Raw genomic sequence first — 18,294 nt, 5'->3', positions numbered from 1 at the left:
CCTTACAGTAAAGAACCCCTTCCTATACTGATGGTGAGATCTCCTTTCCTCCCCACCAATGAATCACTCATTCCCCTCTCTTGGTAGGGAATCCCATAACCTGACTGCCCTTACAGTAAAGAACCCCTTCCTATGCTGATGGTGAGATCTCCTTTCATCCCCACCAATGAATCTGCTTTTCTCTTTGGAATGTACCAATACCCGAGGATTCTAGAACATTGTCCAACAGTGCCACCCAGTGGGCAAAGTGCAGTAGTGCAGGGAGTTTGTTGGGAGTAGTTGAGACAGGGCCGTGCTGTGCGATTGGTGCAATGAGTCCCCGTGAGACGGTTGTGGTTTTGCAAATGCGTTTTATTGTTAGCGGGGGATTTGGGGAGAAGCATTTGCTTGTGGCACAACGAGTGAAATGGAGGATTGGGGGGCAACTTATTTACAACAAACAAAGCTTCAGGCTGAAATACAAAGAAGGAAAACAAAAATCAACTCTACGGTTACGTTTTATAAAAATATATTACAAATCTGCGGGGGGTATTTACAAGCGAGTGCGGGAACAGCGTGGGGGGGCGACAGTTTCATAAAAATAGACGGGGGGGGAGCGAAGGGACAAACTTTGGTGCCGAATAAACGTCTGATCAAAATAGAATTCTCTATCTATAGAGGGGGGGTCATTCGAATGTCAGGAAAGGGTCTATTAACCCCTTTGCTACCTGCGCCCCCGTCTGCCGACTCCAGGGAAGGAGATAAACAACTCCCCGCACCTTGTAGTTCTGCACCGGGATTTCCCCACACAGAAGGGGGCGTGTCCTATGAGTGACAGGTGCCCCCGGCCAATGAGCCGGCAAAAGTGCATTTCCAAAAAAAAAAAAAAAGCCCAAAACGTTGTTGGGACGCGTCGCATGAAACGCGCAGCGACGGGAGGGGGGGGGATTCCCTAATTAGATTTCACAATTAACGAAGGCAAACGATGCACAAAACATGCAAAGCCGTTACACAGCGCCACTAATTCGCCGGAGGAGGTCGGTCGGACACAAAATGGGGGGACGCGGGGGGTACAGTGAACTCCACAACACTAAGATAAACAGCACCCCGACACTGCCAGGCTCTTGTGCAACTACACCACACTGGCGCCCTCTCCTCTTCTGCCCTGAAATAAAGGGGAAACGCTGAGTTAGCAGCAAAATCACAAAATCTCCCAGCAGCCCCTCACATACTCAATACATACTCAATACATACTCAATACATACTCAATACATACACAATACATACACAATACACACTCAATAAACACTCAATAAACACTCAATGCATACTCAATGCATACTCAATGCATACTCAATGCATACTCAATGCATACTCAATGCATACTCAATGCATACGCAATGCATACTCAATGGTTACTCAATACATACTCAATACATACTCAATACATGCTCAATACTTTGCCCCACTTCTCCCCTATTCATAAACCTAGAAATGCAACGATAGGAAAGCTGCGCTGCAACCAACTCCCTGCAAAACTGCAGCCAAATACATTTCCTATATATACTGAATATTATGTCTATTATATGCCACAACCCACCCCCCATATATACATTTGAATAGCCCGGGATAAAGCGAATGAAGCCGAATGGCCCTGGTCACACTGCATGCACTGCTGCTACTTCTCTACCATCTCAGACAATTTAGGGGCAGTAGAGTGTAAGCTCTGCTGTGTTAGTGAGGGGACTATACACCTCAAATAACCAGTGGCACATGTCCCCCAGAGGAGAAGAATGGCTTTATACTATAGATCATAATAAAATAAATCAATACATAGCCTTACGCGTTTCGTACGGCACTTCATTATAGGCTTGAACAAAAGGCAGACTGGTATGGCAGATATATCGTATATACAGACTGGTGCATTCACAGTATATATCTGGTATACCGGTCTGCCTTTTATTCAAGCCTGTGACAGCACGAAACGCGTGAGGCTATGTATTGATTTTAATATATATATGTATAACCAGTGCCGCTATGAACGGCTGCTTCACCTTTTAGTAGGGATGCACCAAATCCACTATTTCAGATTCGGCTGAATACCGAACTATATCCTAAATTGCATATGCAAATTAGGGGTGGGAAGGGGAAAACATTTTTTTACTTCTGTGTTTTCTGACAAAAAGTCACGTGATTTCCCTCCCGCCCCTAATTTGCATATGCAAATCAGGAATCTGATTCATTTCGGCTGAACCCAAATCCTGCTGCAAAACGGCCGAATCTGGCCCAAATGGAATCCTGGATTGGGGGCACCCCTACATTTTAGTGTATTATATGAGAAACCTCTCGGCCTTGCGGGCAGTTTGCACATGAGCGCTACAGACAATAACGGGGTACAAACCAGCGGGTGCCTCTAAGAGACTTGCTCTTTCAGGGTCCCACTCGGCTCGTTCCTTTTACTCGAATTTCTGCACATTAAACACAAAAAGAAAACGTGAGAAACAAGACAAAGAAATCCCTTTAAAGGAGACTCATTGTGTAAAGAACAAGGATGTGCCAGTGCATTAGACTCAAATCACATATACAGTACGACCCCAATCTACGACCCCACATTTTACCTTGTTTTCCCACGGTCCCTTCATGTTCTAATGCAAATCCATAGGAGTTTTACCAGGTTTTATGTCACTTTATGACCCTCGTCTCTTACCGATTACTCGATTTTATCAATAAAAACCATTTTAGATTTAGTGTTAAGACATTTCAGACTTGTGATGCCGCACAATTCTGCTGGAAGCGGCGAGGAGGAAGACTCAGTAAGGGACCACTCACAAGACTCGAGGCTTAAGGAGAAGTAAGGGACCACTCACAAGACTCGGTGCTTAAGGAGAAGTAAGGGACCACTCACAAGACTCGGTGCTTAAGGTGAAGTAAGGGACCACTCACAAGACTCGGTGCTTAAGGAGAAGTAAGGGACCACTCACAAGACTCGGTGCTTAAGGAGAAGTAAGGGACCACTCACAAGACTCGGTGCTTAAGGAGAAGTAAGGGACCACTCACAAGACTCGGTGCTTAAGGAGAAGTAAGGGACCGCTCACAAGACTCTGTGCTTAAGGAGAAGTAAGGGACCACTCACAAGACTCGTGCTTAAGGAGAAGTAAGGGACCACTCACAAGACTCGTGCTTAAGGAGAAGTAAGGGACCACTCACAAGACTCGGTGCTTAAGGAGAAGTAAGGGACCGCACACAAGACCCGGTGCTTAAGGAGAAGTAAGGGACCACTCACAAGACTCGGTGCTTAAGGAGAAGTAAGGGACCACTCACAAGACTCGGTGCTTAAGGAGAAGTAAGGGACCACTCACAAGACTCGGTGCTTAAGGAGAAGTAAGGGACCGCACACAAGACCCGGTGCTTAAGGAGAAGTAAGGGACCACTCACAAGACTCGGTGCTTAAGGAGAAGTAAGGGACCACTCACAAGACTCGGTGCTTAAGGAGAAGTAAGGGACCACTCACAAGACTCGGTGCTTAAGGAGAAGTAAGGGACCACTCACAAGACTCGGTGCTTAAGGAGAAGTAAGGGACCGCACACAAGACCCGGTGCTTAAGCAGAAGTAAGGGACCACTCACAAGACTCGTGCTTAAGGAGAAGTAAGGGACCACTCACAAGACTCGGTGCTTAAGGAGAAGTAAGGGACCACTCACAAGACTCGGTGCTTAAGGAGAAGTAAGGGACCACTCACAAGACTCGGTGCTTAAGGAGAAGTAAGGGACCACTCACAAGACTCGGTGCTTAACGAGAAGTAAGGGACCACTCACAAGACTCGGTGCTTAAGGAGAAGTAAGGGACCACTCACAAGACTCGGTGCTTAAGGAGAAGTAAGGGACCACTCACAAGACTCGGTGCTTAAGGAGAAGTAAGGGACCACTCACAAGACTCGGTGCTTAAGGAGAAGTAAGGGACCACGCACAAGACTCGAGGCTTAAGGAGAAGTAAGGGACCACTCACAAGACTCGGTGCTTAAGGAGAAGTAAGGGACCACTCACAAGACTCGTGCTTAAGGAGAAGTAAGGGACCACTCACAAGACTCGGTGCTTAAGGAGAAGTAAGGGACCACTCACAAGACTCGTGCTTAAGGAGAAGTAAGGGACCACTCACAAGACTCAAGGCTTAAAGAGAAATAAGGGACCACTCACAAGACTCAGTGCTTAAGTAGAAGTAAGGGACCACTCACAAGACTCGGTGCTTAAGGAGAAGTAAGGGACCACTCACAAGACTCGGTGCTTAAGGAGAAGTAAGGGACCACTCACAAGACTCGTGCTTAAGGAGAAGTAAGGGACCACTCACAAGACTCGTGCTTAAGGAGAAGTAAGGGACCACTCACAAGACTCGTGCTTAAGGAGAAGTAAGGGACCGCACACAAGACCCGGTGCTTAAGGAGAAGTAAGGGACCGCTCACAAGACTCGGTGCTTAAGGAGAAGTAAGGGACCACTCACAAGACTCGGTGCTTAAGGAGAAGTAAGGGACCACTCACAAGACTCGGTGCTTAAGGAGAAGTAAGGGACCGCACACAAGACCCGGTGCTTAAGGAGAAGTAAGGGACCACTCACAAGACTCGGTGCTTAAGGAGAAGTAAGGGACCACTCACAAGACTCGGTGCTTAAGGAGAAGTAAGGGACCACTCACAAGACTCGGTGCTTAAGGAGAAGTAAGGGACCACTCACAAGACTCGGTGCTTAAGGAGAAGTAAGGGACCGCACACAAGACCCGGTGCTTAAGCAGAAGTAAGGGACCACTCACAAGACTCGGTGCTTAAGGAGAAGTAAGGGACCACTCACAAGACTCGGTGCTTAAGGAGAAGTAAGGGACCACTCACAAGACTCGGTGCTTAAGGAGAAGTAAGGGACCACTCACAAGACTCGGTGCTTAAGGAGAAGTAAGGGATCACTCACAAGACTCGGTGCTTAACGAGAAGTAAGGGACCACTCACAAGACTCGGTGCTTAAGGAGAAGTAAGGGACCACTCACAAGACTCGGTGCTTAAGGAGAAGTAAGGGACCACTCACAAGACTCGGTGCTTAAGGAGAAGTAAGGGACCACGCACAAGACTCGAGGCTTAAGGAGAAGTAAGGGACCACTCACAAGACTCGGTGCTTAAGGAGAAGTAAGGGACCACTCACAAGACTCGTGCTTAAGGAGAAGTAAGGGACCACTCACAAGACTCGGTGCTTAAGGAGAAGTAAGGGACCACTCACAAGACTCGTGCTTAAGGAGAAGTAAGGGACCACTCACAAGACTCGGTGCTTAAGGAGAAGTAAGGGACCACTCACAAGACTCGTGCTTAAGGAGAAGTAAGGGACCACTCACAAGACTCAAGGCTTAAAGAGAAATAAGGGACCACTCACAAGACTCGGTGCTTAAGTAGAAGTAAGGGACCACTCACAAGACTCGGTGCTTAAGGAGAAGTAAGGGACCACTCACAAGACTCGGTGCTTAAGGAGAAGTAAGGGACCACTCACAAGACTCGGTGCTTAAGGAGAAGTAAGGGACCACTCACAAGACTCGGTGCTTAAGGAGAAGTAAGGGACCACTCACAAGACTCGGTGCTTAAGGAGAAGTAAGGGACCACTCACAAGACTCGGTGCTTAAGGAGAAGTAAGGGACCACTCACAAGACTCGGTGCTTAAGGAGAAGTAAGGGACCACTCACAAGACTCGGTGCTTAAGGAGAAGTAAGGGACCACTCACAAGACTCGGTGCTTAAGGAGAAGTAAGGGACCACTCACAAGACTCGGTGCTTAAGGAGAAGTAAGGGACCACTCACAAGACTCGGTGCTTAAGGAGAAGTAAGGGACCACGCACAAGACTCGAGGCTTAAGGAGAAGTAAGGGACCACTCACAAGACTCGGTGCTTAAGGAGAAGTAAGGGACCACTCACAAGACTCGGTGCTTAAGGAGAAGTAAGGGACCACTCACAAGACTCGGTGCTTAAGGAGAAGTAAGGGACCACTCACAAGACTCGGTGCTTAAGGAGAAGTAAGGGACCACTCACAAGACTCGGTGCTTAAGGAGAAGTAAGGGACCACTCACAAGACTCGGTGCTTAAGGAGAAGTAAGGGACCACTCACAAGACTCGGTGCTAAAGGAGAAGTAAGGGACCACTCACAAGACTCGGTGCTTAAGGAGAAGTAAGGGAGCACTCACAAGACTCGGTGCTTAAGGAGAAGTAAGGGACCACTCACAAGACTCAGTGCTTAAGGAGAAGTAAGGGACCACTCACAAGACTCAGTGCTTAAGGAGAAGTAAGGGACCGCTCACAAGACTCAGTGCTTAAGGAGAAGTAAGGGACCGGGGCACAATATTGTGATCGGCAAAAGGGAAAGGGGCAGGTAAGCTGTAGAAGTAATCCGGAGAGGTAAGAGCCGTAGCAGTGTTGGAGGGTGCGGAGAGGAGGAGTTAGGGACTGGGGCACAAGACTGAAAATGTAGCAAAAGGAAGCAACAGCTTTGTTGGAGATGAGGCAGCACATTTACATTTCCCTTATTTTATGTTTTCCCGGATTTTACGTTTTTTCTCCATGGTCCCTTGAGAAACGTAAAATCCGGGTTCTACCATAGAAGGAATGTGCTATAAAATGTTGTGTTTCAGGCTGATTTATTGAATATTTCTGCAAAAACCCTAATAATCCCTCCCTTCTCTTCCTGCTCCCTGAATTCTCTGGCTGTGCGGGGGAGCTGCGGGTACTGCAGTGTAGGACAGGAACCAATCAGAGGTTAGCAGGACCTGATAGGGAACTGAAGCTTGCCTTTGCTTGTGTGAGTGCAAGGCTGTGATTGGCTGTCCTCCTTGTACTGTTAGGACCCGCCCAACCCCTCATTTGAAACAGGGACCAGAGAACATCTATAGGGAGCTCCAATAAAGGGACTAATTTTGAAGACAATATTAATTTACAGGCAAAAGCAAAACCAGCACCATATAGTAAAGTCCTGCGCGGAACCAACTTCTAAGACCAGGCCCCGACCCGCATATTTGATCCGCTACCCGACCCGGACCCGCAACTGCCTTATCCGCAACCCCCATTAAACAGGAAGTGATGACGCTGCCAGTGGCGTCATCAAAAGTGGGTGGGGACAGAAACAAGTCTTGTATAAGTTTAAAAGGAGTAAAATAAAGACATAAATATTACATAAGATACAGCCCGCAGCTATACCCGCACCTGAAAATCCTCCCCTCATTCCGCAGGGTACCCGACATTATTGGGGCCCCCCCCAATAATGTCGGGTACCCTGCGGAATGAGGGGAGGATTTTCATTTATCCTATATGTCTCCTTTAAGAGAGACTAGTTCACGTCAGAGGACCCCTCTCGGGTGGCACAGACCACTAGTCGGCCCGTAACCATGGCAGCGTTTGTGGGCGGAGCATCTGTACCTGTAGATGTTGGGGTCGAGCAGCAAGGCGGTATCTTTGGGCAGTTTGGATAAATGGACGACTTTTGTCTTGAGCTGGTGCCGGTCGCTCTCATTCACCCACACGTCCGGGAGTCTGCGGGGGGGGAGACACAGCAAATGCACCGGAACTGCTGCAACAAGGAAACTGCCCCCCACTAAAGAGATACTCGGTACTTACATATCCTCCGGGGTCCAGTGCAGCAGGAGCTTGATTTTGCCCGTGTCCTCTTTGCGCTTAGCGACCACCTGGAGACAAAGCAAAATGAATCTCTGATGATAAACCTCATAGACATCCTTAAAATTCATAATCAGAATTGATCATTCAAATCACAAAGGATATAGATATATATTAATTGGGTGAATTAATCCTGTAATTATACAATATAGGGATGCACCGAATCCACTTTTTTTGGATTCGGCCGAACCCCCGAACCCTTTGCGAAAGATTCGGCCAAATACCGAACCGAATCAGGGGGGAAGGGGAAAACATTTTTTACTTCCTTGTTTTGTGACAAAAAGTCACATGATTTCCCTCCCCGCCCCTAATTTACATATGCAAATTAGGATTCGGTTCGGCCAGGAAGAAGGATTCGGCCGAATCCGAATCCTGCTGAAAAAGGCCGAATGCTGGTCGAATCCTGAACCGAATCCTGGATGCGGTGCATCCCTAAATTATACAATAGTAAGTAAGTATTACATATGAAATAACAAACATACAAACTAAATCTACACTGCAGTAAAATAATTAATTTCGTAGCATATTTGCAAACGAATTTCGATTTCTCCGCAGCGTTAACGACGATGTTCAATCGAAACACGTCTTATTGATTATTGATTAATAATCTATCCGTTAGGGAGTTTATTATGAAATACTCCGTTGTACGGCGCTATCCTCCCATTTTCTTGTTCGTTTAACTTAATTCATTCATTCTCCAGTTATGTAAATATTTACTCACTCATTTATTCAATTTCAATTGAAATTTTATTTTTATTTATAATATTGTTTTATTTTTTTGTGTTTTTATAATGTTTTATCCCTCTGCCCTGATAATCTGCCCTATGGGGATGAAGGCAATCCTGGGCTAAAGGGACACGTGCCTTGCATGAAGCTTCTGTGGGAGTGCTGCGACTGCAAGCTCATGGGACAAGTCGTTTCTACCTCTGCATGATGTACAGGGGAAGTAATTAGCTAAGGCTGGACACACACAGGGTCCCGGCTCCATCGCTACTCCATGACTCACCGTGCTATGGAAGACCACGCTGTGGCCGTTGCCCAGACTCTCTATCTGGGCCGAGAGATTGAAGCAGATGGCTCGGTGCCGTATGGCGTCCAGCGTTTGCGCATCGAAGAAGTCGTGGGGTCGGGCTGGAAGGCAACGGAGCAATGGATTAGCGTGGGGGAGACGGAGCAGCTATGGAAGTAAATAAGGGGGGCACATGGAAGCGTATATGAACACAGACAGAAATGAGAATTGGCAGATGCAAAGATTGACAGACAGACAGAGGTACAACCTAAATACCTTTTGTGGTGGGAGGGTTGCCAAGCGCTACCGACACCCACAGCCAATGTTTGGAGTTTGGATGAAAGACAAAGAAATATTATATATATACAATGTATCAACTGGAGGAAAAGGGGAAAACCAACGTCTGCGCAACATATAAACTCATTTTGGGTTGAGTGTCTACTGCCCCCCCCCCCACCCCGACATTGGAGCGATCCGACGGCACCCAATGGAGAGACACGGCGAGAGGGCGGGACCAGGGGTCGGATCAGGAAGGAACATTCCAGACTGATGCACAAAAGATTCAAATTGAAGGGGTGACACTTCCTCCTTGTCGCATAGCAACTGCTCCCTAGGACTTCCTATTGGAGGATGCAACTGCTCCCTAGGACTTCCTATTGGTGGATGCAACTGCTCCCTAGGACTTTCTATTGGAGGATGCAACTGCTCCCTAGGACTTCCTATTGGAGGATGCAACTGCTCCCTAGGACATCCTATGGAGGATGCAACTGCTCCCTAGGACTTCCTATTGGTGGATGCAACTGCTCCCTAGGACTTTCTATTGGAGGATGCAACTGCTCCCTAGGACTTTCTATTGGTGGATGCAACTGCTCCCTAGGACTTCCTATTGGAGGATGCAACTGCTCCCTAGGACTTCCTATTGGAGGATGCAACTGCTCCCTAGGACATCCTATGGAGGATGCAACTGCTCCCTAGGACTTCCTATTGGTGGATGCAACTGCTCCCTAGGACTTTCTATTGGAGGATGCAACTGCTCCCTAGGACTTTCTATTGGTGGATGCAACTGCTCCCTAGGACTTCCTATTGGAGGATGCAACTGCTCCCTAGGACTTCCTATTGGTGGATGCAACTGCTCCCTAGGACTTCCTATTGGTGGATGCAACTGCTCCCTAGGACTTTCTATTGGAGGATGCAACTGCTCCCTAGGACTTTCTATTGGTGGATGCAACTGCTCCCTAGGACTTTCTATTGGAGGATGCAACTGCTCCCTAGGACTTCCTATTGGAGGATGCAACTGCTCCCTAGGACTTCCTATTGGAGGATGCAACTGCTCCCTAGGACTTCCTATTGGAGGATGCAACTGCTCCCTAGGACATCCTATTGGAGGATGCAACTGCTCCCTAGGACTTCCTATTGGTGGATGCAACTGCTCCCTAGGACTTTCTATTGGAGGATGCAACTGCTCCCTAGGACTTCCTATTGGAGGATGCAACTGCTCCCTAGGACATCCTATGGAGGATGCAACTGCTCCCTAGGACTTCCTATTGGTGGATGCAACTGCTCCCTAGGACTTTCTATTGGAGGATGCAACTGCTCCCTAGGACTTTCTATTGGTGGATGCAACTGCTCCCTAGGACTTCCTATTGGAGGATGCAACTGCTCCCTAGGACTTCCTATTGGTGGATGCAACTGCTCCCTAGGACTTTCTATTGGAGGATGCAACTGCTCCCTAGGACTTTCTATTGGTGGATGCAACTGCTCCCTAGGACTTTCTATTGGAGGATGCAACTGCTCCTAGGACTTTCTATTGGTGGATGCAACTGCTCCCTAGGACTTTCTATTGGAGGATGCAACTGCTCCCTAGGACTTTCTATTGGAGGATGCAACTGCTCCCTAGGACTTTCTATTGGAGGATGCAACTGCTCCCTAGGACTTTCTATTGGAGGATGCAACTGCTCCCTAGGACTTTCTATTGGAGGATGCAACTGCTCCCTAGGACTTCCTATTGGTGGATGCAACTGCTCCCTAGGACTTTCTATTGGAGGATGCAACTGCTCCCTAGGACTTTCTATTGGTGGATGCAACTGCTCCCTAGGACTTCCTATTGGAGGATGCAACTGCTCCCTAGGACTTCCTATTGGTGGATGCAACTGCCACTAAAACAGGACTCTGGTCGCATGAAAGACCTAAGGTTTCTAGTATTTGCAGCAATGCAGCAGGGAGAGACCTAATCAGACAGCGGCAGAGAATAAAAAAACAACATCCCCTATAAGTGCCATGGGGGGGGGAGGCAATTTGCTCCGGCACTGAAATGTGGCTCCTTGTGAGAAATGGGTGCAAGCCTCTGGGGCACGGGCTAATGAGCCAGCAGCTGCTTAGCGATAACAGAAACTGCACGGGGGTGGGGCAGTTCCCAGATGCGTTTGTTACGCACACTAACACATTCCCACCAGTGTGAAGGAAAGAGAATTAGTGCTGGAGACTTCTCTCACCTAACTGCCCCACAGCACAGACAGACCCACAGCAGTTGCCCCATACCCCCCCCATGCCACATCAGCACAGGTCACGTGGGTGGGAGGCAGGAGAGGTATCGGGGGGCAGAGGAAGGTTCTGGTACAGGAGGCACTTACGTAGGGTGCGCTTCCTTTTGATCTTCAGCTTCCTCTTCCTGTTCAGACCGGCTTTCGATGGCGACTCTTCTTTGGATTTGGAGTGATTGGCCATTTTGGAAGAGTTCTGTTGGCTGAAGTGCGTGGGGACGTGTCGGGCCAACCCTCCCTGGGACGCAAAACTGGCATTGCAGCCGCCAACAACGCACTGTCAATCAAACGACACTTTAGTACCCGCCTCTTCCCAGTCATTGGCACAACATGGCTGCTCCCCCTCTGCACCCCATCTAGAGACAAGTGTAACCCCCGAATCTCCTGGAAATAACCGGGTAACCCAGTCCCTATGGTGCCACAGAAATGTGTCCCTCTTATTTTGTCTGCTCCCCAGTACGTCCTGCTCCCCGACCTCTTAACTGTCTGCACCCCACTTCTATTTGTATCAACTAATTATACCAACTAAATGTAACAACTAATTGTATCAACAAATTGTATCAACTAATTATACCAACTAAATATATCAACTAATTGTATCAACTAAATGTGTCAACTTATTATACCAACTAAATGTAACAACTAAATATAACAACTAAATGTAACAACTAAATATAACAACTAAATGTAACAACTAAATATAACAACTAAATATAACAACTAAATGTAGCAACTAATTGTACCAACTAAATGTAGCAACTAATTGTACCAACTAATTGGATCACTGAGCTGCCAGACTGAGAGGAACATTAAAGGAACAGTAACACCAAAAAAATTAAAAGTGTTTTAAAGTAATGAAAATATCATGTAGTGTTGCCCTGCACTGGTAAAACTGATGTGTTTGCTTCAGAAACTCTACTATAGTTCATATAAACAAGCTGCTGAGTAGTAATGGCGGAAATTGAAAAAAGTCTATATGGCACAGGTTAACTAATGGATAACAGATAACATTATGTTCTACAGAGCTTATCTGCTGTGTAACTTGAGCATTTTCTCCTTTGAATGGCTGCCCCCATTACTACACAGCAGCTTATTTATATAAACTACAGTAGTACTTATCTGTTACCTACTGTGTATCCTGTGCTTGAATGGCTGCCCCCATGGCTACACAGCAGCTTGTTTAAATAAACTATAGTAGTACTTATCTGTTACCTACTGTGTATCCTGTGCTTGAATGGCTGCCCCCGTGGCTACACAGCAGCTTGTTTATATAAACTATAGTAGTACTTATCTGTTATCTACTGTGTATCCTGTGCTTGAATGGCTGCCCCCATGGCTACACAGCAGCTTGTTTCTATAAACTATAGTAGTACTTATCTGTTACCTACTGTGTATCCTGTGCTTGAATGGCTGCCCCCGTGGCTACACAGCAGCTTGTTTATATAAACTATAGTAGTACTTATCTGTTATCTACTGTGTATCCTGTGCTTGAATGGCTGCCCCCATGGCTACACAGCAGCTTGTTTCTATAAACTATAGTAGTACTTATCTGTTATCTACTGTGTATCCTGTGCTTGAATGGCTGCCCCCATGGCTACACAGCAGCTTGTTTATATAAACTATAGTAGTACTTATCTGTTATCTACTGTGTATCCTGTGCTTGAATGGCTGCCCCCATGGTTACACAGCAGCTTGTTTATATAAACTATAGTAGTACTTATCTGTTATCTACTGTGTATCCTGTGCTTGAATGGCTGCCCCCATGGCTACACAGCAGCTTGTTTCTATAAACTATAGTAGTACTTATCTGTTATCTACTGTGTATCCTGTGCTTGAATGGCTGCCCCCATGGCTACACAGCAGCTTGTTTATATAAACTATAGTAGTGTTTCTGAATGAAACACAGTAATTTTGCTAGTGCAGGGAAACACTGCATAATGTATTTATAACTTCAAAACAATGAAATTTTTTGATGTTCCTGGTCCTTTAAAGAGTAAAAAGGAAAAGATAAGAAGTAACAAAAGAGGAGAGAGGTGAATACCTTGAAGGGTTTGTCTCCGCTGTGGGTGAGCATGTGTCTGTGTAACCAGCTGTGACTGGTCGATGGGGTGTTATACACCTTACAGCCCTTCCAGTAACACACGTACACCTGTAATTACACACCCACACCATCAATAGAAAGATACAGGAAAGCTCCGCCCTCTGCCAGGCAATTGCTCCGCCCCCTCCTGGGCACTTACCCCTCCGTGTTGCCCATCCACGTGGACGGAGCGAATGTGGTCGGCAAGGTCGGGGCTGCAGGAGAAGGGGGTCTGGCAGTGGTCCCAGCAGCAGCTGTACGACGGGTTCTTATTGGCTAAGCCTCCATTCATCATGGCGGGAGTGGAACGCCCACTGGAGACCGTACTGTCCACGTCCATGAGAGTGCTGCTAATGCTGGGGAGGAGGAGGAGGAGACATGAGAGTGCTGCTAATGCTGAGGAGGAGGAGGAGACATGAGAGTGCTGCTAATGCTGAGGAGGAGGAGGAGACATAACAATGTGTATCAGTCCATGAGAGTGTTGCTAATGCTGGGAGGAGACATAACAATGTGTATCAGTCCATGAGAGTGCTGCTAATGCTGGGAGGAGACATAACAATGTGTATCAGTCTATGAGAGTGTTGCTAATGCTGGGAGGAGACATAACAATGTGTATCAGTCTATGAGAGTGCTGCTAATGCTGGGAGGAGACATAACAATGTGTATCAGTCCATGAGAGTGCTGCTAATGCTGGGAGGAGACATAACAATGTGTATCAGTCCATGAGAGTGTTGCTAATGCTGGGGAGGAGACATAACAATGTGTATCAGTCCATGAGAGTGCTGCTAATGCTGGGAGGAGACATAACAATGTGTATCAGTCCATGAGAGTGTTGCTAATGCTGGGAGGAGACATAACAATGTGTATCAGTCTATGAGAGTGCTGCTAATGCTGGGAGGAGACATGACAATGTGTATCAGTCTATGAGAGTGCTGCTAATGCTGAGGAGGAGGAGGAGACATAACAATGTGTATCAGTCCATGAGAGTGTTGCTAATGCTGGGAGGAGACATAACAATGTGTATCAGTCCATGAGAGTGTTGCTAATGCTGGGGAGGAGGAGACATAACAATGTGTATCAGTCCATGAGAGTGCTGCTAATGCTGGGAGGAGACATAACAATGTGTATCAGTCCATGAGAGTGCTGCTAATGCTGGGGAGGAGACATAACAATGTGTATCAGTCCATGAGAGTGCTGCTAATGCTGGGGAGGAGGAGACATGAGAGTGCTGCTAATGCTGGGGAGGAGGAGGAGACATGAGAGTGCTGCTAATGCTGGGAGGAGACATAACAATGTGTATCAGTCCATGAGAGTGCTGCTAATGCTGAGGAGGAGGAGGAGGAGACATGAGAGTGCTGCTAATGCTGAGGAGGAGGAGGAGACATGAGAGTGCTGCTAATGCTGAGGAGGAGGAGACATGAGAGTGTTGCTAATGCTGAGGAGGAGGAGACATGAGAGTGTTGCTAATGCTGAGGAGGAGGAGGAGGAGACATAACAATGTGTATCAGTCCATGAGAGTGCTGCTAATGCTGGGGAGGAGGAGGAGGAGACATGAGAGTGCTGCTAATGCTGAGGAGGAGGAGGAGGAGGAGACATAACAATGTGTATCAGTCCATGAGAGTGCTGCTAATGCTGAGGAGGAGGAGGAGGAGACATGAGAGTACTGCTAATGCTGAGGAGGAGGAGGAGACATGAGAGTGCTGCTAATGCTGAGGAGGAGACATGAGAGTGCTGCTAATGCTGAGGAGGAGGAGGAGGAGGAGACATGAGAGTGTTGCTAATGCTGGGGAGGAGGAGGAGACATAACAATGTGTATCAGTCCATGAGAGTGCTGCTAATGCTGAGGAGGAGACATAACAATGTGTATCAGTCCATGAGAGTGCTGCTAATGCTGAGGAGGAGGAGGAGACATGAGAGTGCTGCTAATGCTGAGGAGGAGGAGGAGGAGACATGAGAGTGTTGCTAATGCTGGGGAGGAGGAGACATAACAATGTGTATCAGTCTATGAGAGTGCTGCTAATGCTGGGAGGAGACATAACAATGTGTATCAGTCCATGAGAGTGTTGCTAATGCTGAGGAGACATAACAATGTGTATCAGTCCATGAGAGTGTTGCTAATGCTGGGAGGAGGAGGAGACATGAGAGTGCTGCTAATGCTGAGGAGGAGGAGACATAACAATGTGTATCAGTCCATGAGAGTGCTGCTAATGCTGAGGAGGAGGAGGAGACATGAGAGTGCTGCTAATGCTGAGGAGGAGGAGACATGAGAGTGTTGCTAATGCTGGGGAGGAGGAGACATAACAATGTGTATCAGTCTATGAGAGTGCTGCTAATGCTGAGGAGACATAACAATGTGTATCAGTCTATGAGAGTGCTGCTAATGCTGGGAGGAGACATAACAATGTGTATCAGTCCATGAGAGTGTTGCTAATGCTGGGGAGGAGACATAACAATGTGTATCAGTCCATGAGAGTGCTGCTAATGCTGAGGAGGAGGAGACATGAGAGTGCTGCTAATGCTGAGGAGGAGGAGACATGAGAGTGCTGCTAATGCTGAGGAGGAGGAGACATGAGAGTGTTGCTAATGCTGAGGAGGAGGAGACATGAGAGTGTTGCTAATGCTGAGGAGGAGGAGACATGAGAGTGCTGCTAATGCTGGGGAGGAGGAGGAGGAGACATGAGAGTGCTGCTAATGCTGAGGAGGAGACATGAGAGTGTTGCTAATGCTGAGGAGGAGGAGACATGAGAGTGTTGCTAATGCTGGGGAGGAGGAGGAGACATGAGAGTGCTGCTAATGCTGAGGAGGAGGAGACATGAGAGTGCTGCTAATGCTGAGGAGGAGGAGACATGAGAGTGTTGCTAATGCTGGGGAGGAGGAGACATAACAATGTGTATCAGTCTATGAGAGTGCTGCTAATGCTGAGGAGACATAACAATGTGTATCAGTCTATGAGAGTGCTGCTAATGCTGGGAGGAGACATAACAATGTGTATCAGTCCATGAGAGTGTTGCTAATGCTGGGGAGGAGACATAACAATGTGTATCAGTCCATGAGAGTGCTGCTAATGCTGAGGAGGAGGAGACATGAGAGTGCTGCTAATGCTGAGGAGGAGGAGACATGAGAGTGTTGCTAATGCTGAGGAGGAGGAGACATGAGAGTGTTGCTAATGCTGAGGAGGAGGAGACATGAGAGTGCTGCTAATGCTGGGGAGGAGGAGGAGGAGACATGAGAGTGCTGCTAATGCTGAGGAGGAGACATGAGAGTGCTGCTAATGCTGGAGACAACACAAGGGCCACAGTTACTTGGCTACTCTCTCTACACTCAGTCACACAGTCAATACGGGCCCTTGGGGGCCAACACTGAAGAGAAGAGCCAACAGCAGAGTGTGGTGTGGCCAGTGGGGGGTTAATAATAAGAGTGAGTGACAGAAGAGGCGGGTCTAGAGACAATCACATGTAGAGAGGGGAGGAGCTCAGTCAGATTTGTATGAGACATGGGAAAGAGAACAGAGCAGTTGTAGCAAGTACACAGAGTAGGACAGTACATAGAGGCACAGTCAGGAGTATATATATATATACAGATAGATAGATATATTTATACACAGATATAGTGAATAAAGTAGCCCCTCTTGTAAAATATAAGGATATTATAAGTTACAGAGGAGTCACATGACCATATAAAAGTATGAGGCCGAAGGCCGAGTTATACAGGTCATGGAACTCCGAGGTAACTTCTAATATCCTCATATTTTACAACTGGGGGTACTTTATTTATTATAATACACAAATTTTAGTGAGTCATGTGACAGAAATGAATCACTACTCACCGTTTATAACTGATGACATCAGAACTCACCGTTTATAAGGATATAATTTACAGGATATTCATGGCTTTTGTGTATTATACAGATATAACACATATACATATATAATGTACATCCAGTAGTGACACTTGTACAGGAGGAGGTGACTGAGCACACAGGCTCCACCCACATGGGCCCTAATCGAATGTATGAGGAGAGGGTTGGGCCTCAGACACGATGACGTCACCAGGTGACGTACACGCTGCAGCAGTCTATGCCCCGCCCATAAGGAGCTCGAGCCTGTGTGGGAGTGCAGTTCCCCGGTCAGTGAGGGAAGAGAGAGCAGATAGAGCGTCTCGTACAGTGACAATAGACTGACCTGTCCTCGGAGTCCATACGGCTCAGCGGTTCCGCCTCAGACACTGTCATACTCCCCAGTCCGGAGCTACTGCTGCTGCTGCTACTGCTACTACTTCCCCCGACCCCAGGGCCCTGACTCTCCTGCCCAGAGGGACTGTCCGGCCGCTCAGACCCCGAGCTCCTGCTGCTCTCATCGTCCGCCTCGTCTCCCTCTTCCACGGGCGGAGGAAGCTCAGGCTGAGCGGCTGGAGGAGAGGAGGAGCCGGCGGGGGGATCGGAAGGCTCGGGACAAGCGGAGGCGGCAGCCATCTTGTCTCTAAGCTCAGAAGCTTCTCTCAGCGATGGGGCGGGGCTTGGGCGGAGACTGCGGCAGCACGCGCTATGGTGCCCGGGGAGGGACATAAGGGAGCGAGTAGTCAGGGAATGTTAGTTATTGGCTGAGGTTCCGTCTCCTCCCCTTATTATATTCCCTCACTGGCCCCTGGTGGGACTCACATTCCACTCACTGATGTACCGCTAATGTTTCCTTCCCTCTCCTCCCGCCCAGTTTTCTTCTCCCTCCCGCCCAGCTTTCTTGTCCCTCCCACTCTCCTCCCACCTAATTTTCTTGTCCCTCCCACTCTCCTCCCACCTAATTTTCTTGTCCCTCCCACTCTCCTCCCACCTAATTTTCTTGTCCCTCCCACTCTCCTCCCACCTAATTTTCTTGTCCCTCCCACTCTCCTCCCACCTAATTTTCTTGTTCCTCCCACTCTCCTCCCACCTAATTTTCTTGTCCCTCCCACCTAATTTTCTTGTCCCTCCCACTCTCCTCCCACCTAATTTTCTTGTCCCTCCCACCTAA

General features: G+C 47.7%; 1 protein-coding gene across 3 annotated transcripts; it reads right to left on the bottom strand.

Moving 5' to 3' along the window:
• Nucleotides 1-333: 333 nt before the first annotated feature.
• On the bottom strand, nucleotides 334-17,997 carry aebp2.L (AE binding protein 2 L homeolog). 3 transcript variants are annotated; one of them, XM_041585760.1, is made up of 10 exons: nucleotides 17,470-17,997; nucleotides 13,449-13,644; nucleotides 13,250-13,357; nucleotides 11,299-11,485; nucleotides 8,945-8,971; nucleotides 8,666-8,790; nucleotides 7,603-7,670; nucleotides 7,405-7,518; nucleotides 2,381-2,447; nucleotides 334-1,139 (listed from the first exon to the last, which is right to left on the bottom strand). In XM_041585760.1, the coding sequence occupies exons 1-9, from the start codon at nucleotides 17,850-17,852 to the stop codon at nucleotides 2,393-2,395; spliced, it is 1,263 nt and encodes a 420-aa protein (XP_041441694.1). In that variant the 5' UTR covers nucleotides 17,853-17,997; the 3' UTR covers nucleotides 334-1,139; nucleotides 2,381-2,392. The 3 variants fall into 3 exon arrangements, with proteins under 3 accessions (XP_041441694.1, XP_041441693.1, XP_041441695.1); XM_041585759.1 differs by having other exon boundaries at nucleotides 334-1,144; nucleotides 17,470-17,995; XM_041585761.1 differs by lacking the exon at nucleotides 8,945-8,971 and having other exon boundaries at nucleotides 334-1,144; nucleotides 17,470-17,995.
• Nucleotides 17,998-18,294: the final 297 nt, after the last annotated feature.

This window comes from Xenopus laevis, chromosome 3L (assembly GCF_017654675.1).
Source record: "Xenopus laevis strain J_2021 chromosome 3L, Xenopus_laevis_v10.1, whole genome shotgun sequence".
Lineage (NCBI taxonomy): Eukaryota > Metazoa > Chordata > Amphibia > Anura > Pipidae > Xenopus > Xenopus laevis.
Note: the sequence above shows the minus strand (reverse complement) of the source record. Positions and strands in the feature narration are given on the sequence as shown.

Coding starts and splice junctions, on each gene's coding strand:
- aebp2.L (XM_041585760.1), bottom strand. CDS start 17,852: ATGTCCCTCCCCGGGCACCATAGCGCGTGCTGCCGCAGTCTCCGCCCA. Junction 13,645..17,469: donor CGTATGGACTCCGAGGACAG/GTCAGTCTATTG, acceptor CCTCCTCCCCAG/CATTAGCAGCACTCTCATGG. Junction 7,519..7,602: donor CACTGGACCCCGGAGGATAT/GTAAGTACCGAG, acceptor CCCCCCCCGCAG/ACTCCCGGACGTGTGGGTGA.